Consider the following 27,630-nt stretch of genomic DNA (forward strand, 5'->3'; position numbering starts at 1 on the left):
GATTCAAGTGTGCAGAGCTTTCTAAACGGATTAACTGGAGTTTTTCCTTCCCACTGTCGCCAAGTGCTTGCTTAAAGGAGGTTGTTTGATCAAGCCCTCTCTGTATTACTTTAACTTACAGTATAAAGCACCTTGAAGTGACTGTTGCTGTGATTAGTTTTTATATTTTAAAAAAAAAATGTAATTATACAAGCATTGCATAGTTTGACCCTAAGGTGCATTTGCTGGATGTGCACACTGAATGCACCAGACAAGCAAATAGTTCAAACTTCTGCTTTCTACATTTGTGCTCAGACTTGCTGATGATCACGTAATCAAGTGCATTTTATTACCAACACTTGGCTGCTACTTTCCCTCTTAACTCCTACGGAAGCTTTAAGCGTGTGTGTAGTTTTTCACAGAACTGCACTGTCTTGTAAAAAAACTTCTCTAATTCCACACTGAAAACACAAAATGATGTCCTAAAATTTTTAAGTAGCTGGCTCAATACAGTGAAAACAAAGTGCAGCAGTGAACCAAAAATAAATAAAAATCACTTCCACATTAATGAAAAAAAAGTTTATTTCATTGTTACATCAAAGAAAAACTCTCGTTAATGAATATATTTCTCACTCCTAAGAGTAGAATTTGAAAATCACATCTGGCAATACATTTTCTCTCTCTCTCTGGACACCAACTGGGTGCCAGTGACTAAGACAGGGCGTTGGCGTCATTTATTTGAACCGAAGTGTCCAATTGCACATCTAAATCCAGTGTCAGACTAGCAACATGTCCTTAAGCGAAGCAGTGATCCCTCAAGCTTGGTCATCCCTGCATATAGGGGTGATCAGGCCGATATACATATAAAGCAAATGGGGAAACAACATTCCTAATTACAGTGAGGACATGGAGTGTTTATAAATACATGAGGAAAAATGCTCTGAAGTAAGCCTGGCACCTGATCTTCTATGGACATACACAAATGTTCTTCCATATTTTCAGCCTCGAACCCACAGAAAGCTAATAATTGTCCCTTTACAGCCCTATATTACCTGAACTGTGTACCATTTGACAAAGAGCAAAACGCATCAAAAAGGTTAAAAGCATTAAATTGGTACTTGAAATATATAATTTTACATTACACAAATCAACCCATAACCCCAGAATTATCCATTGACCCCTGGGATGAGAAACACCTTTATCTATACAAATGACTTCATTAGAAGTCAATTGTGCCCCACTCCCCCACCAAAAAGAGAAGAACAAAAAGCAAGACTGCCCCCTGGTGGTTAAAGAGGGACCCAAGCATGCTGCAGATACCAATAGATGGTAAAATTGTAAATAAGGCATCATTTATACATTTACTACACACTTCATAATTGCAAAATAGCACTTGACAGTTCACCACTAACAGCTGAAGGGTTTTACAGATTTCTCAGCAGTCAAAGATTTACACCAAGAGGGAACAACAGACGTGGTATTGTCCAAATCATCTTAGGCCGAGGGAGGAAAAACATATATATTTTCTCCCTATCTGATTGAATAACGCTTAACAGTGTGTCTCACTGTAGAAACAAGAAAACAAAAGAATGAAGGGGTTTAGTAGATGAAGAGGACCCGGGTGCGGGGCAGGGTGGCGAAAGTGTCCGCCATCTTGCGGATTCTGGCATAGTTGATGAATCCTCGGAGGAAGAGCAAGAGGCCTGAAGAGGGGAAGAAAGAGGCATGAGACTAGTCCAATAAACAACAATGCTACATCTCCATGTGACGACTTTCACTGCCCCTAGGTGCAGCTGCTCTTACTAGCAAAACAAAGATAAAGGGGTTTTCTTTGTATTACTGTAGGATCTTTATCTTACAACATAAATTGCCTTTAGTGACTGTTGTGGTTTGCCGCTATATAAATAAGTGAATTGAAGTAAAGTGATAGCAAACCAATTCCAATGAAGCTGGTGATGATTTGCAAATCTCATAAACCTACATTTTATTCCCAAGAGAATAAAGAAAACATATCAAACATTTAAACAGAGATTTTATTGGTTCAGGAGAAATAGTGGCTAATTTGGGATTTATTGTCTCCAGTAATTCGGGACGAAGATAACAAAAGGCTGGAAAAGTAAGTGGTACGAAAAAGAAACAACAGGTGGAAGATTTTACAGCTAATTAGGCTAGCTGTTGACGGATCAGTAAAATACTGGCAGCCTCCATTGACACCCCTCAGCCTCCTAGTGCACGCACACACACACACACACACACCCCCCTATGGTATCAATTTCAAAATTCTAGATCGCCTTGTTCTCAACTTTTCACATTTACAAACAACAATATACCATCAGCCTTTTATAAAAAATAATTAATTAATTAATTAAAAATGATTGCATATTTAAGCAGCATTTGAGCGAGGCAGAGTTCCTCACTTGTAAAGATGGGCAGAACGGTACATAATATCATCAAAAGATTTGCAGAGAAACCTCTGTGTGTAAGGGACGAGGTTGAAAATCACTACTGGATGTATGAGATCGTGCTGCTCTGGACTAAAAACAGGAATGAGGGAAATCACTACATAGACTCATAAACAATCACGAGAAATCGCCGTCTGTGAAAACAGTTCAGAGCCGTCCATAAATGAAGGATAAGGATCTATCATGCAAAGAAGGAGCCACATGTGAATGTGATCCACAAATATCTTCATCCAGACAAAGCTCATTTATAATGGACTGAGGAAAAGTGGAAAACTGCTCTGCGGTCAGAGGAAATGAAATTTGAAATTCCTTTAGGAAATGTCTTCTGGACTAAAGAGGACAAAGATGATCCAGCTGCCATCAAATTCAAAATTTCCATTTATTTATATTTTTTAAATGGCCCCCAACTTTTGGGGGGGAAAGTGATATATACATATCAGAGTAATAAATAAAACATCAGAATAATAAAAATTAAGGAAAAATAAAAAACTTTTAAACTTTTGTGCCAACCTGCTTCTATATTTGCTTTACAATGAAAGATATCACATGATTCATATTCATAGTTTCCCTCTCTCTCATCCTGTGAACAACTTGTGAAGTTACGTACTTGTCATTTCATTTCTGTAATTTTTTTAAGAGGTAGTTTTATCGAATGTTTTTTTTTTTCCTTACACTCTGAGACACCCCAGACCTTCCAGTTTTACTCCCATCTTTAATTTCACTGTTGTTATTGTTTTCTATGGCATCAAGGGAGTCTGATAAAAAGAAAACCTTATCCTTAAAAACACATTTTCTTTTCGTGTTGTTTGTCTTGCCTGCTAACAGTGTTTGTGTTTATTTACAGAGGGGTGAATGAGACTTAAATGTAAATTATTTGACTCTAACATGCCAATACAATTTACCCATTTCTTTACTGAAAATAAATTGATAAATATAGATAAAGTATTATTTATTGAATTTGATATCTAAACTTCTACCTTTTATAGGTAATGGTAACTATCCTGTTCAAGACAAAGCGTGCAATTCATTTAAATTCAGAGGTTCACTACTTACCCAACACCAGGAACACCCACCACAGCCAGTACTGTCCATCGAAATAATTTGAGAAGTATGCGGAGAACTAAAAAACCCAATGAAACAACACAAATGACGGGTTAGAATAAATTTGGCCCAGCTTTCACTCAAATGAGTCCTTCATTTTAAAAGCGAATTAAGGAAGCAGCACAGTTCTCAAACGGATCTTTGAGGAAACAGTTTGGTGCCAACAAGCCAGCCACTACAGAGACGGCATTAAAATACCACAGTGGTGTTTGGGGCTTTTGATTCGCTTGTGCGTACATCAAACCACAGTTTATGTGTTTGTATGTGTGCTGCGTGATGTCTGCGTCTCGTACTCTGACTATGAGGATCCATTTGACGAGGGACAGGCCAAAGCCCGAGATGGCCCCGTAGCGTCCGGCAGCAGAGGTGGTCAGACAGAAAGACAGGAAGAAACCAATCCAGTTGAACAGGAATGCCACTGAAAGGGCGAGAGAGAAGGTGGAAAAAGTCAGTCATCTCTGCACAAATCCAAGGACGAGAGGAGCTGATGAATACAGAACATGTTTAAGATTTTGAAACTAACTGAAGAAAGTGAGCATGAAGATGCCGTCGTTTCCTATTCTCAGCTGATCTGCATCTTCAAAGTCATCTCTGGTAACAAAGTCTTCATCCTGTGATGGAGTGAGTAACAAAGGAGCACAAAAACAGTGAGGCGTTTAATCAGCGAGAAAATTTCATCACAGCAACACACGACAGTAGCAGAGCTTCCCGGGCTTTCATTTAATCATTTCAAATTTTGACAATTTAAATTCAAACACATCACACCGCTATATTTTAATTTCTACAGTTAGAATGTAGACAAAGCCAATTGTGATTGAGCCTGGGTGAGCATCTCTTGGTAGAAACCAAGTCGTCCTAACAAACAGAATGAACAAAACAAACAACCAACACACTAATGGAAACTTTCACAAGACAGCAAGCCGACTTAATTACTATCAGCGTGACTTTACCTAAAAGTCTGGCATGTGTCCGATTCAATGCAGGCCACCAGCAGAACTAGGTCTTACATAACTTTCAGTTAACACTCTAAAGTCTACATACACAAACACACAGGAAGGTCTGGGGTTGAGGGTTTTAATACAAACACACTCTAGCTACACAACCAGGACCAAACGCACTCCTTCTCATCGTACACTCTTCTTCGAGTTACCTCCAGTGAACTGCGAATTACATCGTCAAAAGTCTCCAGGCGGTCCCTGTGCTGAGGCTGCTGCTGAGCGCAAGGCAATGTGTGGCAGAGAAACACAACAGCAGCGATCAAACAGGGCAGCCCCACATGCAGTAAGATGCAGTGCATCACAGTGACCACTAGAGGTCATACATGAGCCACCATTTCACAGCTAAAAACATGCTCTTAGTTTCCGCATGTCTGTGTGTGTGTGAGAGAGAGAGAGAGATAGAGGTGTGATATGAATTCCTTGTAATAAACCAGCACCTGACTGTTTAAACTACTGAATCTTTTTAAAACTCCATTTATTGCCATACTGTGGAGGATGAAGAGTGATCTCCCCTTTTTTAAAACTATATAAGACACCCCATACATAATGTTAACGATAAAATCCTCTTAGCAACCTATTGCAGTTACACTAACATTCATTCTCTGGCCACTTTATTAGGTGCATCTGTTCAATTCCTTATTCATTTAAATATTAGCCGACCACAGCAACTTTATGCATTGAGGCATGTAGACATGGTCAAAGACAACCTGCTGCCGTGCAAACATCAGCACCAGAATGACAAAGAAAGGTGATTTAAGTGACTCTGCATGACTGTTGGTGTCAGGGCTAATTTAAGTATTTCAGAAAATGCTAACCTGAGAATGACCAGACTGCTTCGAGCTCATAGTAAGGCGAGAGTGACTCCACAGTTACTGTGTTACTGTAACCACTCGTTACAGATGCAGGAGAGCGTCTCTGAATGTGCAAGATATTGAACCTTGAAGCAGATGGGCTACAGTAGCAGAAGATCACATAGTGTGTCACTGCTGTCAGATAAGAACAGGAAACCAAGGCTAGAGTTAACACAGGCTCACCAAAATTACACAACAGAAGACTGGTTGCCTGGTCTGATGAGTCTTGATCTCTCCTGCAGTATTCAGACGGTAGGGTCAGAATTTGGTGTAAAAGGCATGAAAGAACAAATCCATCCTGCCTTGTATCAACAGTTTGTTTAAATGCCGCAAAGTACTGTTGTTGACCGTTTCAATCCCTCTATATACTGCACTTCCATCCCTTTAAAACCTGACAGCTGCTTCTAGCTGAATAATGTGCTGTGTCATAAACCCCAAATCATCAAGTTTATTGAACATCATGATGAGTTCACTGTACTCAAAGGACCTCCACAATCACCAGATCACAATCCAATAGAGAACCTTTTGAATGTGGTGAAACAAGCAAGAGATTCGTCTTGTGGATGTAGAGCTGACAAATCTATATGGACCAAATAAGGACCGAAGACTCTGATGAATGATTCCATGAGCTTGTTAAATCTATGCCACAAATTACTAAGACAGTTCTGGATGTCAACGGGGCCCAAGCCAATAGTAAAAAAGGTGCACCTAATAAAGTGGCCAGTGAGTATATTATCACATCTTTTAGTCTGTCTTCCTAACATTTTTAAAGTTTATACTGCTACTACACATCTCCATCACTAAGTAAAAAGTGATGTAAGGCACTGGGACTGATATAACAGCAGTACAAACACCAACCAGAAACATCGATTTATGTGGCTAGCTTTAGCTATGTCACATGTTAGTTACTGGTACGAAAATATAATCCAAACTTTGCATCATTACAGACTGTCCTAAGCTTGTCACACAGGAGAAAGGCTGCACCTATATTTACTCTGATTTTGAGTAAACAATCCGAGCCACCAAGTGCACAAAGAGTAGATCAGAAAAGGCTGTGAGCACTACACTGCGGCTAGCTGTGGGCACTGAGTGCAAAGATATCAGCAAATGCCCTTTGATATGAACAAGAAGAAATGTTTTTCTTCATTTTTGAATCTGCATTTGTTCAATCCGGTAACAAAGACGAGCAGAAAAGATACAGTCGCATACATGAAGAAGACTAAAAAAAAAAAATTCCACAGCTGAGCGATAAGACTTCGTGCCTTGCAGACAACACAGGAAGTGTTCAAGCTCAAGCATCAGTGTACGAGTGTATGTGTGTGAGAGAGTGTATGTACTGAATGTGACTGCAGGCAGAAAAAAAAAAAAAGTGAGACACTCACTCTTCCGGGTACCAGGGGAACATTAGTCTCAGCCTTGGTTCTTTCTGCTTCATCATAGGAAGGCAGCGTAGTCGCTACATTGTATGACGGAGGCTTGGGGAAAATCCCATCTTCCTTGCAGTCAAAGAACGCTAGCGAAGAAATAAAGCACAGTTTCAAACACACGCACGCACAAAACTGAAAGAAATGTATTATTTGATTCTAAACAGGTCCAATCCTTTTGTTGACAAAGACAAAACTAAAGCTAACACTGAACATGTGTTCTCAAACATTCACATAAACCTTTAAAGGGGTTAGTCTGTAAGTGGTGACTAAATGGAAACAGTGAAAGAGGAAATTTTCTGTATTTTCTCTCATGTGTCTTCTGGAGGATTCTAATATAACACAGTTTGCCCAATAACACATCAATTCTTTCTCAGCTACATGTTGCATTTAGCTCACTACTTTTCCAACAAAATGTACACTGCAGTTATTAATACATGACTTTTACTCAGGCACTCCTGTGCGGACCAAAATGAATGTGATTCCCTAACATGCCACCACTACAGATGACCTCAGCTCCAAGGAAACATCATTTTTACCAGAATTGTCCGCTGTGACGCTGCTGTACGGCGGAGGAGCATCAGCCGCTACCTGTGGACTCTCTTCTGAGTCCTCCTCATTGGTAAGCTGTGAGAGGAAGATAAATTAAGTTCACAGTTAAAGCTGTGAGGCATATATGCGTAAACCCTCCATATGCATATTTGCCTATCAAGTGGCCAAAAATAACTCCACGCTCGCCAAAGGCAGATTATGAGCCAGGAAAAAGCCTGCTTGTTTTAATGTTGAAACCTTTCTAAAGAAGTGAAACAAGACAGTTTAAGACAACTAAAGGTGTGAAGTCTGCTGTCAAGATGCACAGACAAGTCCTAGGACTGATCAGTTCTGCCCTTCAAGTCAAATAGCTTTTTAACAGCAGATTAAATATTGCATATTAAAAAAAAAATCCCACAACTAGTCAACTAAATTAAATAAAATCTAAACATGTCATAAGAAACTATACAGATGTCACTTCTTCATTGGTTAAGATTTTACAATATTAATTATTAAGCAGACTTTTGATATTATTGAGAAATTCAGCCCAAATGAACACACTGGCCCCTATACAGATTTTTTTTAACTTCCATATTTGTCACGGTTACAAGAAAAGACAGATTTCTGTTAAGTCCCATAACAAAGGTTTGGATATAAAACTGAAGACCAGTCAAGTGCACAGGCATTCCCCAATGGCCTATTCTGAGCCAGGGAAGAAGCCTGCATGTTTGAAAGTTGTGGCACAACACTGGACATCCTGACCTACTTAAAAGGAACTTAAAACTCAGCATTGATATAATGATCAGAAATACAGAACTGGGAAAAAGAAAGAAAAAAAAGATGTTCAGTGATGTGTTTCTTATTTCTCCTTTTTTGTTATTAGCAAGGAAACTGTTAGCAGGTAAGTCTGTGAAACTAGGCCAACACAGTTATGACTTAGAAACAGTGAGACTTTATTTGCTCCTATTTCCCCAAAATAAGAGTTTAAAACTAAGACTGATTGTTGAATTGGCATAACTCAGTTTCCAGGAACACTAGGACTGCAGGAGTATTAATCATACATTATGTAGCTTAGACATTAAAGTGTACCTATTAATTTATTAATGTCATGTGCACATTTGCTAAAATTCTCTTTGGCGCAATCCCAGTCTTATTTTTGTTTTCTTTAACTTCACTACAGGCCTGTGGTACTTTTAACAGTTGTATTTTTACTGTAGATTATAATATTTATATTTTTATTCTTTACACTGGCTTCTGTAACACAGTAATTTCCTTTTTTGAGATGCTTAAAGTATCTATCTATATAAATATGACTATAAATATAGTTCCCTTTACTGTCAATAGATCTTGAGTATTTTTTCCCCCACAGTGAGAAATTCATAGACTCAGATTAGCCTCTATGCACCTGATCATTAGTTATTATATCAAACACCAACATGAACATACATCTAATACGGCCTGTGTGCTCTAATAACAACAGTAAACACACCCATTGGTGCAGCTCAGGTGATAGCCACGGTTTAAATGCTCTCACGTTTTTCAAAAGGTGATCGAGATATTGCTCAACGGTTGACCTTATTTACCAAACAATACTCAGTAGCTGGCAAGCTTTCGCGGTAGACTGTAATTCAATATGAAAAAGACGCCCACATATTATCACAGACCAAAAGAAAAACCCGGTTCAAAATTCACGTAACGCGTAATTAAAACCCTTAGCGTCTCGTTAGCGCGTTAGCTTCCCGTTAGCACACCTAACCCTTTAAACGATTAAAATAAGAAATCCCCACAATTTAATCGGCTTAAATCCATCGACGACATCCATCTTTATTCGACGGGGAATTGTCGTCTTGTTTTCAAACACGAAGTGACACGCCTGGGCGACTTTATCTTCGAAGTTAACAGTTCGATGCTAACAGCATTTAGACGACGGTACCTACGACTGAAGCTTTAACGTCTTTTAGCTTGACTTTAAGCCTTCTCTTACCTGCTGATATCTGGGGCTCGATTCGGCCATTCCCGCTCGAACGGCTATCAATCAACGACAGAAAGGTATGCCAGCAAGACACCCAACGAGTAAGAAATTATATAACAGTACAAACGGTAAACTCTGTCCTCGCCACAATGGAAAGACTCCTCGTTCGGCTGTGCCTGTATGCTGTCAAGTTAAACTAGCGACCGACAAAATACAAAAAGTTTCCTGTTAGCATTTCAAAATAAAATCCATTGTGATGCCTAATTCGCAATACTTTGGGTTTTTCATAGTAATTAAAAATATGTTGTCATTGCAGTTTTACAACTTTGTATTCGTTCGCGTATTTCCAATTAAGAAACATGCTCCATTTTAATGCTAGATTGCAATTATTTTATTATGTAATTAATCAGTTTCCGCTACGTTCTCACTTACTTGACGAAGTTCTTGTACGTCAACTGATTGACGTCATTGGCCACAACAAACCCTGTACTGCCACCTTTCGGTCGTGAAAGTGAAACAAGATCATTTAAGATCGTTTAAAGTATAAAGTAGTGATGGGATTTCCGGCTCTTTTTAGAGAACCGGCTCTTTCGGCTCGACTCACTAAAAAGACCCGGCTCTTTCGGCTCCAAACCGGCTCTTCAGGTTGCTTTGTTGCTTTAAATAATTTATTATTAACAATAATATAAAATTATGCACAAAAGGAATTACTAATGTAAAAAAAAGTGGTTTTATTTATATATGTTTATATATAAATATATGTGGTGGCCCCTTGAGACAAAGCACGTACAAACTCCAAAACACATTTCTAGAGTTAACTGAACTTCCAAAACAGAGCTACCTAGATCACTTAAATTACACAATTGAAAGCATATGTGTATTGTTTGTGTATTTATACACAAGCACTCATATATATTCAAATAATTTAAAAAAAAAAAGTGTTCATTTACCTGTTACTACCGCACACCAAATCCGGTCGTTGGTACTTGCTGGCTTGTGTAGCCACTAGGTAACAAAAGCTCAACACTGCCCCTAGCATCCTGGAGCACTTCTGTTGTCTTTTGTACGTGCTTCGGAGTTTGTACGTGTTTTGAAGTTTGTACGTGCTTTGTCTCTAGGGGCCACCGTAAATATACTTTTATTTATTCACTCCACATAAAATGTAATAAATAAATCATATAATACAAAAACAAACTATTCACATTTCAACTTTTAACTATTTAAATTTTGAGCTTTTTCCTTTTAAACAAATTTAAAATGAAACAACACAAAACACTGCAAACCACAACACAATTGAATATAAATTAAAATATGAAAACAAAAAGAAGATGCACATTCTCTGTCATATGGGCCTGCATGAATAAACTTTCTAAATCCTTTATCATCCGCAACTGAAAATAGTTGTGGATGATTACTATACCTTTCTAATGTGACGTCGTTGTCCCTGGCTCTCTTTCTCTCTCTTTCCCTCCTGCTCTGTTCCTGTGCTACTGCGAGTGTAACTACTGCCCCTCCCCCCTCTTCCCAGCGCAAAGCACAAGGCTCGTATGCGGAGTGAAGCGGAAAAAAAGTGCGAGAGCGAGAGGGTGAGAGAAAGAAAAAAAAAACCCACGGCTCGCAATAAGGAGCCGGCCTGCGTCGTTCACGTCAAAGACCCGGCTCTAAGAGCCATTTCGTTCGCGACCGACACATCACTGGTATAAAGTCCTCTGTCAAGGTGTACTGACATGTCCTGGGACTAGTTCTGTTCTTCAAGTCAAATAACCTTGAAATTGTACATTAATTATTGCATTTTTTAATGCAGCAAAATCCCACGATTATGTCTCATAAACTACATATTTCTATAGTATGTCACACTTACATGTTTCAGATCATCAAACAAATTTTAATATTAGGCAAAGATAACACAAGTAAATACAAAATTTTTAAATTTTTAATTTTTTAAAAGATGATTTAATTTATGAAATCATGATTTAGCAGTGATTAACCATATTTTCTGGAAAGTTCAGATCAATTTCACTAGCCAAACCCAGGCCTGATTAGTGCCAGACCTGTTGAATCAAGAAAACACTTCATTTGAACCTGTTTGACAAAGTAAAGTCTAAAAGATCTATAAAAGAAAACATCATGCCACCATCAAAATAAACTCAAGAACAGATGAGAAACAAAGTCACTGATATCTATCAGTCTGGAAAGGACTCAGAACAACATCTAAAGAACTGCAGACCTCACTTTCCTCATTTAAGGTCAGAGTTCATGATTCAACAATAAGAACTGGACAAAAATGGCCTCCATGGGACGATCTTCAAGACTGGCTGATGTGATCTGAAACACATCAGCCAGTCCACCCCTGAATGACTCAAAAAAATCCCCCACACACATAAAAATCAATAAAAGAAAAAACAAAAGAATATTTCGCAGAGTCCTACTCAAAGTCCAGCCTTAAATCAGACTGAGATGCTTTGGCATGACCTCAAACAGGCCATTCATGTTCAAAAACTCTCCAGTGTTGCTGCCAGTTATTAGGTCTAGGAAGCAATTCATTTTTTACATAGGGTCAAGTATGTTTATGTTTTTTTCTCTTAATAAATTAAATCATCACTTAAAAATTACATGTTTTTATTTACTCTGGTTATCTTTGTCTAGTATTAAAATGTATTTAATGACCTAAAACGTTAAGAAAGATTAAGAAAAAATGTAAAATAGAGATAAAGATAGATCAGTATCCGGCCTCAGACTTCAGAGACTCATCAGTTATTTCCCATCACGTAATCCGTAGCACACTCTCAAAACAGAAACAAAGGCAATGCAGTTAGCTCTTGGAAGGTTTTATTGTATCTTTATGTAAAATAAAAAGACAACAACAATACCTAAGACACTTTGTACCCAAGCTTAAGTGATGGGGAAGTTGTATGTCAGATGTATTTTCTAGTCAAGTTACCGAGGGTTCAGGTACCTGAGGAGCACAGGGTAGGTGGTACCTATATGCTTCTGGTTGTAGTGGTGGCAAACAATCTCCATGTCGTACAAACTGAACTGGACTTTGACGCGTTCATTAGGCGAGGTGAGGAAACAGAGAGTGTAGAGGGCGAACTCGAACTCGGGACTGACTCCGATGAAGATGCTGCCCTTGGGCTTTATACCGTTCTTCCAGCTAAACTGTAGCGCCAGGATGTGTTTGTTCTCATCGGGCTGCGGTAGGGGCAAAATGAAAAAGCCGGTTAGGCAGGGAGAAATGAGTCAGATTGTTTGACAGATATTTGCTGACAGTGGAGAAAAGACAGGAAAGAAACTACTGATAAATATACAGGGAAAAAGTAACCTGGATACATTTTTGAATATCTGTCTAAATAGTTAAAAGTAAAGTACCAGAGAAAAGAACTTCTTTGCCTGAGTTTAATTAAAGAAAGTCTTAAGAATAGTATACCTGGGGTGAATGTGCAGTGACACTGTAGCCTTTGTAATCAATATGGCCCAGCTTCTCTTGTAAGTATAGCTGGATCCAGTTGTGAAAACCAATAACAGTCCTCCCCCCTCTTGTCTCTCCAACAAACACGTGTTCAAAGCCCGAAGAGTCTGGCCTGAAGAGAGACAAAAAGGGCAATGTCAGAAGTTTACAGCCACTCATCATGGGCATGAATGCCACAGTAGTTTTCCTTGACAATTGCAGATTCCAAGATTGCGAGTTTAAACGATCATACATATGTACAAGTTATTTGGATGTGTCTTTGCTTTGCTTTGCCAGGATCTGGAAGAAGACCCACTCAGATGAGATGAAATTGGTTATAATGTTCAGGAACAACCCAGGAACCACCAAGGCTCCAGACTGCCATGAACTGGAAACTGCTGGACCAGCAGTGTTGCTGTCCACAGTGAAGCCAGTTTTACATCAACATGGACTGAGAGGTTACCGGCCAAAAAAGAAGCTGCTCCAAAATTGATGCCTTAAATTTGCAGCTGCCCACATGGACAAGGCAAATGCCTCCTAGAGATACGTTTTATTCCATCCATCCATTTTGCTCAGCTTATCCAATTTAGTTTCTGTTTTAATCCTGAACACCGTTTTTTTTTTTTTTTTCTTCCATTTGACAGCACTGACGCTGAATGTATCTGCCACACAGAGCCAGTTTGTCAGCCTGTATTTACCATCACAGTGCTGAATTCCACTGACACAGATTCCACCCACCTGCTGGATCCTCTCCTCGCATAAAGTTCAAACCAGATCCTGTACAGCTGCTTCTTGAATTCTGTCTCATCCTCAGGCGAAAGGTGCTTCTTGACCAGGTATTTATGGGCTATCTAAAAAACAGAAGAACTTATTGCAAAATGCTTATAGCTCAGCTAGCAGGGTGGCTCGAGATGAAAGCGCTAGTTGGTCCGATCAGGACTTAAATATCTCAAATACCTTTAACCCACAGAGGATAAATCCTAATTATTTAGTGATCCCGTGAGTTTATCTCTTCCACCATTAGTAGGTGAAACTGGAACAAACCTCCACAGACAAATAAGTGCTACTAACATCCGTTTTTTTTGTTCCTGTCATAGAAAGCCATTGATAATATTTCTTCATCCTCTGTATTTAATGACACTAACCTACGATGGCGAACATAGTCAAATGCCCCTCATAGGTACCTTCATGGTGGGAGTCTGAACGATGGAGTCCAGGAACTTGTGGTTCTCTGCCACTTCCTCAGGAGTTACAATTTCTGGCTTACCGGTGTCACTCTCATAGTTATCCAGCAGGGAGATAAAGGCTGCAAAGATCAACAGAGGCACATTTCAGTGGCACATTACGTCATTAAACAATGTTTAGGGCTGCTCAGTCCCATAAACATGGATGATAACAATACAGTGCCTGGTGCACTTACCTAAAAAAGTCTCCTTTTTGAAAATGTTCTCATCGACAAAGGTAAACAGTGGATATCCCGCCCCGTCATTGTTGTCATTGATGTTCATGCTGTCTCCAGCTTTTCCCTGAAACAGGAAGAACAGTGCTTTTCATAAAATGCTCCTCATGTATGCTTCCAGTGATGTCTTTTCCTTTACTCTTACTTATGCCTCCAAAATGTATGTATTACTACTACAGTCTACAATAAAATCGCTTTTCTATAAATATCGACGGTTTCTATCACAAAGATCTAAACTTTACCTTTACAGTAGGTCTCTAAGTTTCCGGGCTTTGACTTTTTTACTGAGTAAAGCTCATTCAGAGCTAAAAACTTAAGCTCTATTTGCAGGAGAAGAACAGTGCCTGTTTTGAGGTGTAATGCAGACTGTCAGATATCGTCATAAGTTTGCAATATATACTATTATCTACAACAGGTGTCTGTGTGTGTCTGCACCTGAAGGGAGATCCTGTAGTCTTTTCCAGGCTTAAGTCTGTTGATATCATTGTCCCATAGCTCCTGCACCATGGCTGACAGCTCTCTGTCACTCTCAATCATGATATGACCGCTTGCAGATGTGCTGTGGATGCTCTCTCTTTCCAGTATGTGCTTCTGACAGGAGAGGAACAGTTACTGAAGCCTCTGCTTAACTCAAGCTTTAAGCTTCAGAGGTGGACAACACCATAAAACTATTGTTCACATATAAAAATGTAAAGCACAGGTACGCTAATGCATGTAGACATACAATAATGTATTTCTGCTCTTTTTGAACTTGTTTAAGTGACCCATCAGATTAAATATAATACTCACTTATGTGTAAAAAGCTTTTCAGAAATATTTAACTTTGAGGTGATGTGTGTGCAAACAGAGGTTATAAATCAGTTTATACAAATGGTTTTGGCTATTTGAGTACAGCATTTTAGCCCAACCATTTACATGTTTTTTTTTAATAAAGAATGTATTTATTATATAAATAATTAGATATAATAAATACCCATTTCCCACTGAGGAAAATGTCAACTTTATCATAAATAACTGGATATTTCAAGCTACTTAAATAAGCACTGTTAATCATTTCTGTGTCCTTTTTATGGTTAGTGGTTTATTATCTTTTGTAACTGATATGACGTTCTTAACTTTAGTATTTTATTTTATTTATTTGTACATTTCAACGTTTTAGATAGATACATGAAAGCGATTAACAAGGCTGTCCTAAGTGACTCGGCACTGTAAAACCAATAGCTTCAACTGCTTAATCTAGCTTAAACACTACTGCATTCAACAAACGTGGCTGACATAGATTCACACATTGCATCCCATCAGCCACCACATCAAAATCCACTGACCTTCTCCTCTGTCTGTCCTCCTGCTTTAATAAATCAAATCAATGATTTGAGGGTTAGTGAAGTATCTCAGTGCTGGTCAGGTGCTGCTCGTGCTGGTTGCCGTGCAGGTGTGTTTAGAGGCATAGTAATAGTCCAGCCATGTAGTCAATCAGTGTGTATGGAGAAAGGCAGGCATGGGCTGGGGGAGCGAACAGAGACCACGAGGCAGGGGATGGGACAGGACAGGAGAGAGGGGCCGTTTTAAAGGGTTATCCCCTGTCAGCAACTCTGACCAAAGGGATCACACTATGTTGTCGTCTCTTTTCAGTCTCACACTAAAACGTGGGGTCTTTGTTTCTTTAGAATTTCATTGTTTCTCTGTCTGTCACAGCATAACCTCTGAATTACAGGGTAAATATGGGTCATATTTCAGGTAATAAGATTTTGTTAATGGTTAAAGTTCACTTAAACATCTACATAGAACCAAGGTCTTGTACGAAACACGATTGGGGGTTTTTTTTGTTGTGTTTTTTTTTACAAGTCATTGACCTCACCATTTCAAATTAAAAGCTTGATTAAAGCATTTTAAAACAAGATTTTAAAGTCTTGAACAAATTAAATTTAAGGAGGAGCTAATACAACTTTTTACATTTATAATAATTTTATTTATTAAAAGAAATCCCTAAAATATTTATATATAATGTGGCCTTCGTGGAATTAGAATAGAAGAGTTTTATTTTGTGTTATCTTTTTGTAATATACAATTTCTTGTAGCTGTCTGAGTGTTTTCATTTTCAGAAAAATACAATCCCAGGCTTCTTTCTTTTTTTAACCTTGTTTCTACTACTGAAAAAATGTCTGGCAGAATTAAGTCTAAGAGATGAGCAAAATTAGCTTATGTCTAAATCTCAAAATTGCCATTTTGAAAGTTTAAGTTGCTTCTAAAGAAGCTAAAATTTTAAGATCCCTAATTCAAATTTTTAAGTCATTAAGTTGAAACTATCTAACCAGATTCTTACTCTGGATGGTATTACCTTGGCCTCCAGTAACACTGTGAGGAACCTTGGAGTCATTTTTGACCAGGATATGTCCTTCAATGTACATATATAGGTATCAACTATCTTAATTGCCCCTTGGGGATAAATAAAGTTTTCGTGGCTTGACTTTGACTTGACTTGATATTAAACAAATATGTAGGAAATCTGACAAACACCGAAAACAGTGGACAAAATGGATAGCCTATAAGACTCACTCAGCCCCATAGGGCAGGGACCTCTCCTCGTTGTTTTTTTTTTTGTTTTTTGTTTTTCCCTTTTCCCCTCTTCCACAGATTGGGTGTCCTTTTTTTTTTTTTTTTTTTTGTTTCTTTTGTGTTCTTTTTTTTGTGTTTTTGTTTGCATGTACTATAAAATTGGAAAAAGTACAAAATAAAAAGTTTAAAAAAAAAAAAAATCATACTACAGTTACAACCCAGTCATCAGTAGTTTATGGTTGGAGGCAAACTGATTAAGCTCTGGGTGCTGTTTTCACTTTTGATATTAGCAAATCCTGTTAAACCTTCAGTGATGGATGGAGCCTGTATAACCAAGGTGTGTTTGCAATCATCCTGCAGCTTCAAGAGAAAAACAGCTTGCCAAAGCCAGATTTCTATAGACATCTGAAGGTCAGACACTCAGTAAAGCCATAGCTTAATACTTTAGAAAAAGCAGTGAGACAGATAAATATGGATGGTCTCAAAAAGACTGAAAGAGAGCTGGGAAGAGAAAGGGGGCTAGATAATGTTAAGATATGACTAAAGTTAAAGCTGAACATTTTAAAAGTCTATTTAAAAGTGAAGTTGAATAGAATCACCTATATGTAAATAAATAAATCAGGGGCAAATCTGTTTCATTGCTGCATCACATGTGCCAAATGTGAGGACTTTTGACTGGGAATATTTTCCTTGTTTTCAAAGATTTTAAAAGCCAAATAAGACTGAATCCTCTTCTGATCATCACCTCCTGTCCTATGGCCTCCTCTGTGCAAAAAACCTTATGTTTTTCTTCTGGGAAAAAAGGATGTTCCAATTTTTAACATCAGGATAGCAACAGTGAGAAAACAGACTGGAGGACTTTGAACAGATTTAGCATCTTTAATATAAAGAGAACAAAACTTCACTGCCTTTAATGCAGCTTGAGGATTTGAGTTGATAGGGAGGGGTGGGGGGGGCAGTGATGTGGGGACTTTGTGTGCTGTGCATGGTTAAACAATTGTTCATAGACTGTCCAGTTAAAAACTGAAACATTAATTTCAACTGAAAGGTTCTATATTTTTCATTATATATGCTTCATAATAAAGGTATTTGAAGCAAAACAAAACAAAAAATATGTAGGACCGCTTTCTTCCATTTGCGCAATATCTCTAAAATTAGAAATATCCTGTCTCAGAGTGATGCTGAAAAACTAGTTCATGCATTCATTACTTCCAGGCTGGACTACTGCAATTCATTATTATCAGGAAGTCCTAAAAACTCTCTGAAAAGCCTTCAGTTAATCCAAAATGCTGCAGCAAGACTACTGACAGGGACTAGAAAGAGAGAGCAGATTTCTCCTGTATTGGTTTCCCTTCATTGGCTCCTTGTTAAATCCAGAATTGAATTCAAAATCCTGTTCCTCACATACAAGGTCTTAAACAATCAGTCTCCATCTTATCTTAATGATCTTATAGTAGCATATCACCATTAGTGCACTTCACTCTCACAATGCAGGCTTACTTGTAGTTCCCAGAGTATTTAAAATAATAATAATAATGGATTGGATTATTAAAAGTAGAATGGGAGGCAGAGCCTTCAGTTTTCAGGCCCCTCTTCTATGGAACCAGCTTCTAGCTTGGATTGGGGAGACAGACACTATCTCTACTTTCAAGATTAGGCTTAAAACTTTCTTTTTTGCTAAAGCATATAGTTAGGGCTGCATCAGGTGACTCTGAATCCTTCCTTAGTTACACTGCAATAGGTTTAGGCTGCTGGGGGGTTTCCATGATGCACTGAGTATTTCTTCTTCAGTCACCTTTCTCACTCACTATATGTTAATATACCTCTCTACATTGATTAATATTTGTTGTTAATCTCTGTCTCCCTTCCACAGCATGTCTTTTATCCTGTCTTCCTTCTCTCACCCCAACCGGTCGCAGCAGATGGCCGTCCCGTGACATTAAACATGACATCATCTGATCATTTTAAAAAAACCTATATAAAATGATTATTTATTGTTAGTTTCTTTGGAGCCTTGGCACAAGTGTAAGAAAGTAAACTTTTTTTTTCTTTCAAGGAAAGTTATTTAATCAGGTCACTTTTTTTTTTTTTTTTTTACACAATTCAGTACCAGTGTGACATGTTTCCATTCAGGTGTTCAATCTGTGGGCCTTTGCTTACGTGACCTTTCTTTCCAAAGAGCTGCTTTAACCTAACCACTTTATGGTAAGAGTGTAGACTTTTACCACTCATCTGTACCAGAAACCTGAATTGTGTAATGCACGTGCAAAAGTTTTTTTCGGACCTCTCTGCAGAAACAAGAAAAATATATGCCCTACATTTAAATATGACACTGCTGGTCATGTGAAATCTCACATTCATTTTGTTGTAACACTGTAAGAGAAAAGGATTCCGTTGAAATAATAGCGATGATTTTTTTTAAAAAACTGAAGCCAACGCAGTCACAAGAGGGGTCACACCAAGACTTTCAATAAAACTTACCACTGTGGAAACAACCCTCAGCCCTGACCTCAGTAAGCAGTGGACGGATGAGCTTGTGCGCTCAGTATCTTATTTCAGGTCATACTGAATAAAACATCAAGTTCATTTTGTAAATTGTTTTCAGGAACCTAAAGAAGTCCAGCGGCTTTCAAGCACAAGACTGTCAGAAAGCAGGACTAAGTCATTAGCTAACAAACATGCAGTTTCATGGGTACATCAGGTTTCCAAAGACAGAGACGGTGTCAAAAATTCATCATGAGGCTTCAATATAGGACTTCACAAACCTGAGTAATGTCACAGTACTTTCGTCCATCTGTTATACTGTATATGCACTTTGCCCACAGTAATGATGGCTCATGACATGTGGGCAAAGTGATACACTGCAAGACAGTCATGACATTTACATTATGTTTAGTGGATCAGGAAGTTTTCACTAAATTACTGACAACAGAGGCAAGCATTTCAAATATTAATAACCCATTAAACTGTTTGCACTGTGCTGTTTTCAGTATTACTCTTAAGGTCAGCGTTCAAACCTCAACCTACAGTTGTGTCTATTCATGTGCAGTGAGGTAAGAATTATGCTGGCACCAAGACATGAAATGAAACAGACAAAATGTTAAGTAAGAATTTTTACTTTGAGGAACAGTTAATTGCAATGCAAATCCACATGCTTCTGCAGGTAGGACACATGCTTTGCAGGACAGACCAAATCATTCAGTGCTGAAAAGGAACAGATTTGCTGCAGGGTTCAATTCAGAACAGAACTGCTTGCATTAGAAATTTGCCCTTTCACTCTAATGTAAATGAAGTAATACAATACAAACTAATTTTTGTATCTGTGGATATAATTAAACTATTTGGCCTCAGTTTGACACTAATTAGTGGCAACATTAAGGAGTAGATCTATTCGATTATATCATTTCTCACACCAATCCCTGAATGAAATTAAAGCAACACATACCCTAATGAGCAATCGTTAAACCATTGATTCTCAAAAGTATCTAAGCCACTTTCCTCTATTATTTAGTTCTGTACAGAAATATAATAAAACCAATACCAACCAATCCAGTGAAATAAATTTTAACCTGCTTTGACTTTATGCAATGACTCAGCTAAACTTGTTTATGAAAGACTACGGAGTAGGCTCTGTAAATAGCACCCTGTGTCTTTGGGAGGCAAGGGGGTTTTCCCATAATGCCTAGAACTAAAACAAAGCACAACTTCCAGTTTTGAAATTATGTGTGAGTAACACATCTCTGGGTTTGTCTCCATTTCTTTAAAGCTTTATCTTAATTGTATTTGTTATATCACAAAATTAAAAAAAAAAAAAAAAGGTTTTCATGCCATACCTTTGATAAATGAAAAATCAGATTAGATTGTCATTATTAACGTCATATTAACAAAGTGGGACAAAGACGGTTCCAGTTTTCCTCTTAACACTGGAAAGGCAGAAAAAGCACCTGAAATTGAGCAAACTGAGCTTAACTAGTGGTTCCATTAACAGTTCCTAAACTTTATAAACCTGCAGGACAGGAAGTGCATGTCTACTTGAAAAGAGAAAATCTAGACGTGTACAACCAATATATTGTTGACCTGCATAAATCTGAAATTCAAACAGCATTTCCAATGACTTAGCCCAGTGACCCAGTCATGTGCAGAAAACTGTGCTGCCAATCAATAACCACATATCTAAGTACCCATTATTGATGTACAAACCAAAACAGCAATTTTAATGTTACCATTAGCCAAAGTTATGACAGCTCTCTCTTTCCCTAATTCTTTATATCGCAATACATGACATGTCAGGTTTACGGAAAAAAAAAAAGTTGTCATCCAAGATCCCTGACCCGCTTGGAAAAACAAAAACAAAGACATAATAGTGACATGGTAGGGTTATGGTGGCTGTAGTTGCACTGTTTGGCCAATGCAGGCATAGTGAAGTCACAGATGAAGTGGTGGCTATGTGAGAGATAAAGTGCATTCAAATTGAGCATACAGCAGTGAAGCACTGCACAGTGTCAGTCCTCCTCATCACTCCAGAAGGCATCATCATCTTCATCAGGATCCACACCGAGAAAAAGCCTGCAACAGGAAAGAAAAGATGCATTCACAAACAATACATAATGTAAATATAATATCAATAAGCCTAACTTGGGGGAGGGGGTTAAAAAAAGAAGAAGAAAAAAATCTCTTACTGGTTGTAACAAGGTGAATGTGGGTTGTTAAAGTGACTGTATGGGTTGACTTTGCTGAGGACGCCCAGGCACAGCCAACAGAAGTACTGCTTACAAGAGGTGCAGGTCATCTTGTTACAGCCATCAACTTTCTGAAGAGACACAGAAATGATACATTAGCTACAACTGGGATAATCTGGAAGCGAACGCAAGATTTTTCACAGACAGAACAGAAAAAATAATGACATATGACGCCTCAGTCACTGACCTAAAGATCACTAGGCAACCCCTTGGCAACCTGGTTAGACAGTGGTTTCCAGGTAATAAAAAAAGTTGCTCTGCGATTGCCTTGGCTACTGGCAGATTGCCAGAGTCTCTCGTCAAGGATTTCATAGACTTCAATGAAAGCTCTTGACAACTACTCACCGAGCATTAACGAAAATAAACACGTGACACAAACGCAGACAATGATTCCAGGAGTAAACATTTCCCCCTAGCAAACATGAGTTGCTAGGATGTCTGTAGGCCAGTACGTTTTAAGGAGCAATTTTTGACTGGTGGCTGCAGTTCATTTTGGAGACCATCTGATGACAATAAACATTCAATTCTACAAAAATCTGAACCATGATGCTCAAGTCAAAGCCAGTTCTACTTCACTGTTAACAACAGGGAAAGCCCAACCTGTATATTGGTTCCACAGCGCGGGCAGCATTTGCAGTTCTCACTGAGCCAGTCTCTGCTAAAGGACTCCTCAACTGCTTTCTGGATCACCCTTTTCCCATAGCGTTGCTCCATGAACTTTTGCCCTGAAGCAGTAGCAGACAGGTACTCGTCTCTCAGGTTACGCAGTTCCTCTGTAGGGAAAAAAACAAAACAAAACAAAACACTGGTTTGAACATGAAGACGTGTTGATGGCATGTCTTTAAACAAAGAAATCTTCACACCAATGTACAGAATCTGGTGGACAAGGACAACATTTTGATATTGGAGACTTTCTGGTTTCTACTACAAAATTTGTAGGTCGAGTTAACTGACCAATCAGATTTGCTTCTAAAGAAAACTATTAAAGTTTCAGTGGCATTACCTGCACGAATTTTACAGTGGGAGACACCGTGATACCCGAGCTTGCACAGTGTGCAAAAAGCATACTGGCATGCTGAGCAAATGCCCATGGTTGTGTCTGGCTCCATCATTACAGCGGTACCACAGGACTGACGGGGACAGTAGACCACATCAGCCATAAGGTCCAAACTGGACTGAAGGAGCAAACGGTCATATCTGGCAAACAGCTCCTCATCCACGAGCTGTTTCACCTGAAACATAAAGGCAGACAGGAAAGGAAAGCAGGGTAGGCGCTGACGGTAGGATGAGTTGGACTTTAATTGAACTGACTCATAAATCACAAATACCTGTGACGGTGTGGCTAAAGAGGTACATTTGGGCTCCGGGCAGTTAAGGCACTGAACATTGCCATCCCTTATTTGGATCTGGAAGTATTCAGTCATGCAGGCCTTGCAGTATACATGTTGGCACTCCTTAAAGCAGAGACAGTTTGAGCCCAGCTTCTCTACAAAGCAGATTCCACAGCAGAACACTCTGTTGTCGAACACCCTCTGCCGCTGCGCCTCGTCAAAGTCTAGGAGCTGAGGTAGAAGGTCGGCACGCGGGTCCATCAAAAGGACAGTCCTCGGGTCCAGCTGAGAAGACGACGAAAACTTCTGTTCCGACTTGGAATTCATCAATTCTTTTTTCTTTTCTTCTGCTTTGTCAGGATGGCCCGCAAACTGCACCATAGCTAGGACAAAAAAAGCAAAAGACAAATTTACACCATTTATAAACATAAAATGCAATCTGTACATATGAATTACAAACAGAAAAAAATGCCTGAGATGTGAACAATCTGTACAAGTGTGTGTACCAATGCACATGACAGGGAAACAATTAATAGCTTTCAACCTTCCATCTTTCCAGTTCAACTTTCAGGGGGAAAAAAGTGGATACCACCAATGAGATGTTAGGGAGCCATCAGCAAAACAATGAGAAAACTGAGATCCTCACACCCAGGATGCCTACGTGTGCACCAAGTATTCTGCAACTGAGAAGCATCCAAAATGTTCATTTTAAGCTTAGTGCAGCTAAAGCACTGACAGTGTCCATGTTATGCTATTTTGGAATGTGGATAATTTCAGCTAACGGCTAAGAAGACATGGCGAGGTTAAATAACATTAACAAATCTAATGTTTTGAGTCAGTTTGTCCCAGTGTGCATAGTGTGTGGTGTGAGGTATCTATGCTCTAATTTTCACTGCACGGTCGGGTTTTCTTCACTCATTACCTGCCTTACTTCCTCCCCTTATGATTTCAAGAGGTGACTGGATACCCAGAAAGCCCAGAGCCTCTTCTTTGAGGAACTGGATCCATGTGAAAAGAATCACACAGCCCTGATTCTCCTCCCACAGCTCATCCAGTCGTCGGCATAGAGAGCTCATCTGAGGTGAGAAAGGTTTTGATATTTACGATGTACTGTTGACTCACAATTTGAATATCCCAACATGTCCAGTACTTCTTGTGGCACAATAAAGGATTATCTGAGTTGTTATGAGTCCGTACCTGTGCTCTGGTCATCCATTTACAGCTGAGAGTGAAGAGCGGTGGGGATGTAGAGGGATAGTCTGCAGGAATCTCAAAGTTGACCACCAAAGGAGGTAGGAAGGAGACATTATATTCAGTTTTATTCTCTCCTGTGATAGACAGAAGAGACTTCATTACATTTCTTATTAGTGCATGATTAGGGGGGAATAACTGAATTAACCCTCTGCACCCCATATTAGCTGTGGATGGCCAAACTCGCATACGATATGAAAAGGTAATCAAATATTTATATAAGGGAAAGTTGAATTTTTAGGACACTTGAGTCCAACATGTTGTTGTTTAGCGAGCTTGTTGTCAGCTACATGGAGACCGGGGAGGATTGCATGTCTAACCTGCTGACACTAACTGTGACAATATCGGTAATAAATAAGTATGTTTATGCAAGTTTTCTTATGTTAAAGTCCTGACTTCAGCACAGATGAGGCTTGAGGTGAGGAGGGGGATGAGATGGAGGGAGGAAGGAGAGAGTAATGCTGTAGGACACAAATGAAAAGATGAAAATATCAATGTAAACATCTTAAATGGCCACATGCAGTTTGAAAAAGCTATCTCTAATCTTTGAATAAAACAAACTAATAATTACTTAAGCTTTAATCATGTTTATCACCATATACTCATTGCCATTTCTTTTAGGAATCTGGACTATCTTAATAAAATTATATTAAGGTACAGAGGGTTAGGGTTAGCCCATCTTCTCCAACGCATCCTGAAAAGTGCTTTATTATTATGAAACCTGTCAGATTTTTTCCCCACAGCTTGCTTTTCTTTCTTTGCAAAGCCTACCGGACAGCTGTACCTTTGACTACCACTTTGAAATCTGGAGGGAGCTCCAGACAGAGCTGGATCTCTCCCCCCTGTGCAGACTCTGCCCGGTGAAACTCCTCTTCATCGTAGATACTTGCTAAAGCAAGCAGCTCATCCTCCTGGGCTTCCTTGTCCTCAGACATTTACATTCCTGCATTAACAGTGTGTGACAAACATTTATTATTAGAAATGTCGTGACAAAGCCTGACAAACCGCTAGCACACGTTAATACTGACAGAAAGCTAAAAACCAAAGCAGCAACTTGCATTTTGTCCTCAGAAAAATAACGTTTTCCTGCATTCACAGTTTGCAGCTTGGTTAACCGTGGTTTTCCCGGGACTCTTTTTATATAACAATGACTAATCACCTGAGAGCAAAGTACAGTTTCCTGTGATAGAACGTCAGCTTACCGTAGCTAATGTCATGCTACAGTGTGGCCCAAAAGTTAGCAAGCTAGCTATAAAAAGTTTACTTATCTATGTCAGACGTATTCCTAACTCCATCCTAATTTAACAGCAACTAAATCTGAACCGTAAGTCAGCTTCAAACTAGAGGACAGCTCCGTAACTACCAAAGTAACTAGGGGAAACCCATCCAGGCTAGCTTGTTGTGCTAGCTCAAACAGTGGCTTCTTGGGGATCTCGGCCGTCCTCTAACTTTTCTTCTGTAGCAGCAACACAGCACTTTAGCTCGTCTACGCAACTAAGAATCCCTGCATAAGATCCCTAAGCCTCTAAGTACTAATTAACTATGGAAAAGTCAATGTTTCTTACCTTATGCGGCCAAAGCACTAATGACTCCTGCCCTGACTTCTTTCTGTCATGGCGCGTCACCTTCAGGCTTGTGAGTGTATGACATCTTTACTTGCAATTTTGTTATGCTAAGAAGCAGCAACCTCATGGTATTTAAATAAATATTGTACCTCTGTAAGACTGTACGAATCTTAGTAAACATCAGTGTTAGGACTAACGCGTTATTAAGTAACGCGTTACAGTAACTACGTTATTATTGTGGTAACGAGCACGGTAACTAGTTATTATGCCAAAACCAGGAACGCGTTACTCGTTACTGGGATTTAGATAGGCTCGTTATTCGTAACTTCGTGTGGTGGCTATCGCGGAGCTTCCACAGATTCAATAACATTAGCAAGTGGTGGAGGCCAGCAGGTGGATGAAGAAAAAGGGAGGCAAGAGGAGAGACCCGAAGCGGCCGCTGGTCCGAGAGTGTCAGGTGAACTGAACTTCAGGTAAGAAGTTATAACCTGCAGTCCATCTGGGTCAGATATGAACCAAGTTTAGATGGAGTTTATTTTCGTTATGCTGACTTTTTCGTACTGCGTGCTAGCTAGCATGACGGAGTTTCTATACAGCTGGGTGGGTGCTATGTTACTGATGTTGAACTTTATTTTGTTCATAAGGTTAATTATTAGAGTTGCCAACCGTCCTGTAAAAAACGGAATCGTCTCGTATTCAGAGAAAATATTACGCGTTTCGTATTGAGGTGAAAAGGAACAGTTTGTCCCGGACTTCAGCTACAATGAAAAAGACACAAAGCTGGATTTATTCTGTGTTTACGCTGCACAGCTGCCTCTTCTTCTCTCATCCTCTCACCCTCCCTCTCCTGTTTCTACTTCAATCATGAAACTGATCAATGATCAGCTGATCGGCTTTTCTCTCTTGTTTATTTATCGCCCACTTTGCGCCAGAAAGAGGAAACCAGCGGATGTCGCGGTAAACAACAGCAGCACTTTTAAGCTTGATCAGCTGTTGTTAGAATTTATTTAATATTACTTTCTAGTATCAGCTGATGTTTGCTGGAGCCACAGCTGTAAACCTGCTGGTCATGATATCGGTTTGAATATGTGGTGAGAGGGAAACATGAAGATGAAACCAGGAGATGTCCTTACTGAATCATCAGAGCTGTGATGGAGAAACAGGTTTACCTTTTAGTTAACATGAATGAGTTGAAGAGAAGTTATGAACTGTTTCTGAGAGACAAATAACACCAGGATCCTTTTCTAAGTAGCTGACAGCTGGTAACTGTGCAGGGGCGGATCTAGCAAAGTGTTGCCAGGGGTCCATGTAGGGCATTAAAAGGGAAAGGGGGGCACAAGGAAATACTTTCTTATTCTCATTTAAAATGTCTCACTTTTAAAAAAATAATTATCTGAGTCTTACAACAAACAATTGATAGATTGATACATATATACCATCAGAACAGTGTACATCACTGTCACAACAGTGTTTATTTTCATTCAAAGGCTTTATGATTTTTCCTATAATGGTGGGCCGGTCTCTAGTCAAAATGCCCGGGACGATTTTTTTGTCCCAGTCCAGCTCTGTATGCAGCTCATCTGCAGTCTGGTGTTACCTACATCTTCCTATTCAGAAGGCAGAATTTCCGAGTTCTGAGTACAATCAAAAGCACCACGACTGCAGTTTTTGTGTTGGATGTAAAAAGCATGCTAGGATAGAATCAGGCGTGGGATTTCTCTCGTGGAAATGTGCACATTATTTTTTCCTTTCTATTGGTAGGTGGCACAGTGCAGTTGTGGCAAGTAAGCAAGCTAGAAGACTGGCAATCTTGCTGGGTATCCAGTTACGGAAGCAACACATTAACAAGAGAATTCTGAGTAAAAACCAAAGTTACTTTCCCTAGTAACTAGTTACTCTGAAAGTAACGAGTAACTTGAAGTAACTGAGTTACTTTTGATAGAAGTAACTAGTAATGTAACTA

At 39.1% G+C, this 27,630-nt stretch overlaps 3 protein-coding genes across 5 annotated transcripts; all 3 read right to left on the reverse strand.

The window, feature by feature from the left end:
• Positions 1-543: 543 nt before the first annotated feature.
• On the reverse strand, positions 544-9,516 carry ndfip1l (Nedd4 family interacting protein 1, like). 2 transcript variants are annotated; one of them, XM_084940650.1, is made up of 8 exons: positions 9,331-9,516; positions 7,355-7,442; positions 6,774-6,904; positions 4,693-4,752; positions 4,066-4,153; positions 3,836-3,960; positions 3,495-3,561; positions 544-1,682 (listed from the first exon to the last, which is right to left on the reverse strand). In XM_084940650.1, the coding sequence occupies exons 1-8, from the start codon at positions 9,358-9,360 to the stop codon at positions 1,579-1,581; spliced, it is 693 nt and encodes a 230-aa protein (XP_084796776.1). In that variant the 5' UTR covers positions 9,361-9,516; the 3' UTR covers positions 544-1,578. The 2 variants fall into 2 exon arrangements, with proteins under 2 accessions (XP_084796776.1, XP_084796777.1); XM_084940651.1 differs by lacking the exon at positions 4,693-4,752 and having other exon boundaries at positions 9,331-9,512.
• Positions 9,517-12,255: 2,739 nt separating this feature from the next.
• Positions 12,256-14,762, reverse strand: endou2 (endonuclease, polyU-specific 2). The gene is made up of 6 exons (XM_084940655.1): positions 14,661-14,762; positions 14,187-14,292; positions 13,951-14,072; positions 13,505-13,617; positions 12,746-12,899; positions 12,256-12,510 (listed from the first exon to the last, which is right to left on the reverse strand). The coding sequence occupies exons 1-6, from the start codon at positions 14,760-14,762 to the stop codon at positions 12,256-12,258; spliced, it is 852 nt and encodes a 283-aa protein (XP_084796781.1).
• Positions 14,763-19,881: 5,119 nt separating this feature from the next.
• Positions 19,882-25,775, reverse strand: rnf14 (ring finger protein 14). 2 transcript variants are annotated; one of them, XM_084940654.1, is made up of 9 exons: positions 25,668-25,775; positions 24,887-25,045; positions 24,049-24,110; positions 23,774-23,927; positions 22,849-23,234; positions 22,524-22,752; positions 22,121-22,293; positions 21,461-21,591; positions 19,882-21,347 (listed from the first exon to the last, which is right to left on the reverse strand). In XM_084940654.1, exons 2-9 carry the CDS (start codon positions 25,035-25,037, stop codon positions 21,284-21,286), a joined length of 1,350 nt encoding a protein of 449 aa, XP_084796780.1. In that variant the 5' UTR covers positions 25,038-25,045; positions 25,668-25,775; the 3' UTR covers positions 19,882-21,283. The 2 variants fall into 2 exon arrangements, with proteins under 2 accessions (XP_084796780.1, XP_084796779.1); XM_084940653.1 differs by having other exon boundaries at positions 24,049-24,179.
• Between the last annotated feature and the right edge of the window lie 1,855 nt (positions 25,776-27,630).

The sequence above is a fragment of the Perissodus microlepis genome, chromosome 10 (assembly GCF_051167445.1).
Source record: "Perissodus microlepis isolate ML-2025 ecotype Zambia chromosome 10, ASM5116744v1, whole genome shotgun sequence".
In the NCBI taxonomy this organism is placed as follows: Eukaryota; Metazoa; Chordata; class Actinopteri; order Cichliformes; family Cichlidae; genus Perissodus; species Perissodus microlepis.

Coding starts and splice junctions, on each gene's coding strand:
- ndfip1l (XM_084940650.1), bottom strand. CDS start 9,360: ATGGCCGAATCGAGCCCCAGATATCAGCAG. Junction 7,443..9,330: donor CGAGCCCCAGATATCAGCAG/GTAAGAGAAGGC, acceptor TTCCTCTCACAG/CTTACCAATGAGGAGGACTC. Junction 6,905..7,354: donor CGTCACAGCGGACAATTCTG/GTAAAAATGATG, acceptor TTTCTTCGCTAG/CGTTCTTTGACTGCAAGGAA.
- endou2 (XM_084940655.1), bottom strand. CDS start 14,762: ATGATTGAGAGTGACAGAGAGCTGTCAGCCATGGTGCAGGAGCTATGG. Junction 13,618..13,950: donor TTCAGACTCCCACCATGAAG/GTACCTATGAGG, acceptor TCTGTTTTTTAG/ATAGCCCATAAATACCTGGT. Junction 12,511..12,745: donor TCACTGCACATTCACCCCAG/GTATACTATTCT, acceptor CCCCTACCGCAG/CCCGATGAGAACAAACACAT.
- rnf14 (XM_084940653.1), bottom strand. CDS start 25,037: ATGTCTGAGGACAAGGAAGCCCAGGAGGATGAGCTGCTTGCTTTAGCA. Junction 23,235..23,773: donor AAGGGGAGGAAGTAAGGCAG/GTAATGAGTGAA, acceptor TTTTTGTCCTAG/CTATGGTGCAGTTTGCGGGC. Junction 22,294..22,523: donor CCACTGTAAAATTCGTGCAG/GTAATGCCACTG, acceptor TTTTCCCTACAG/AGGAACTGCGTAACCTGAGA.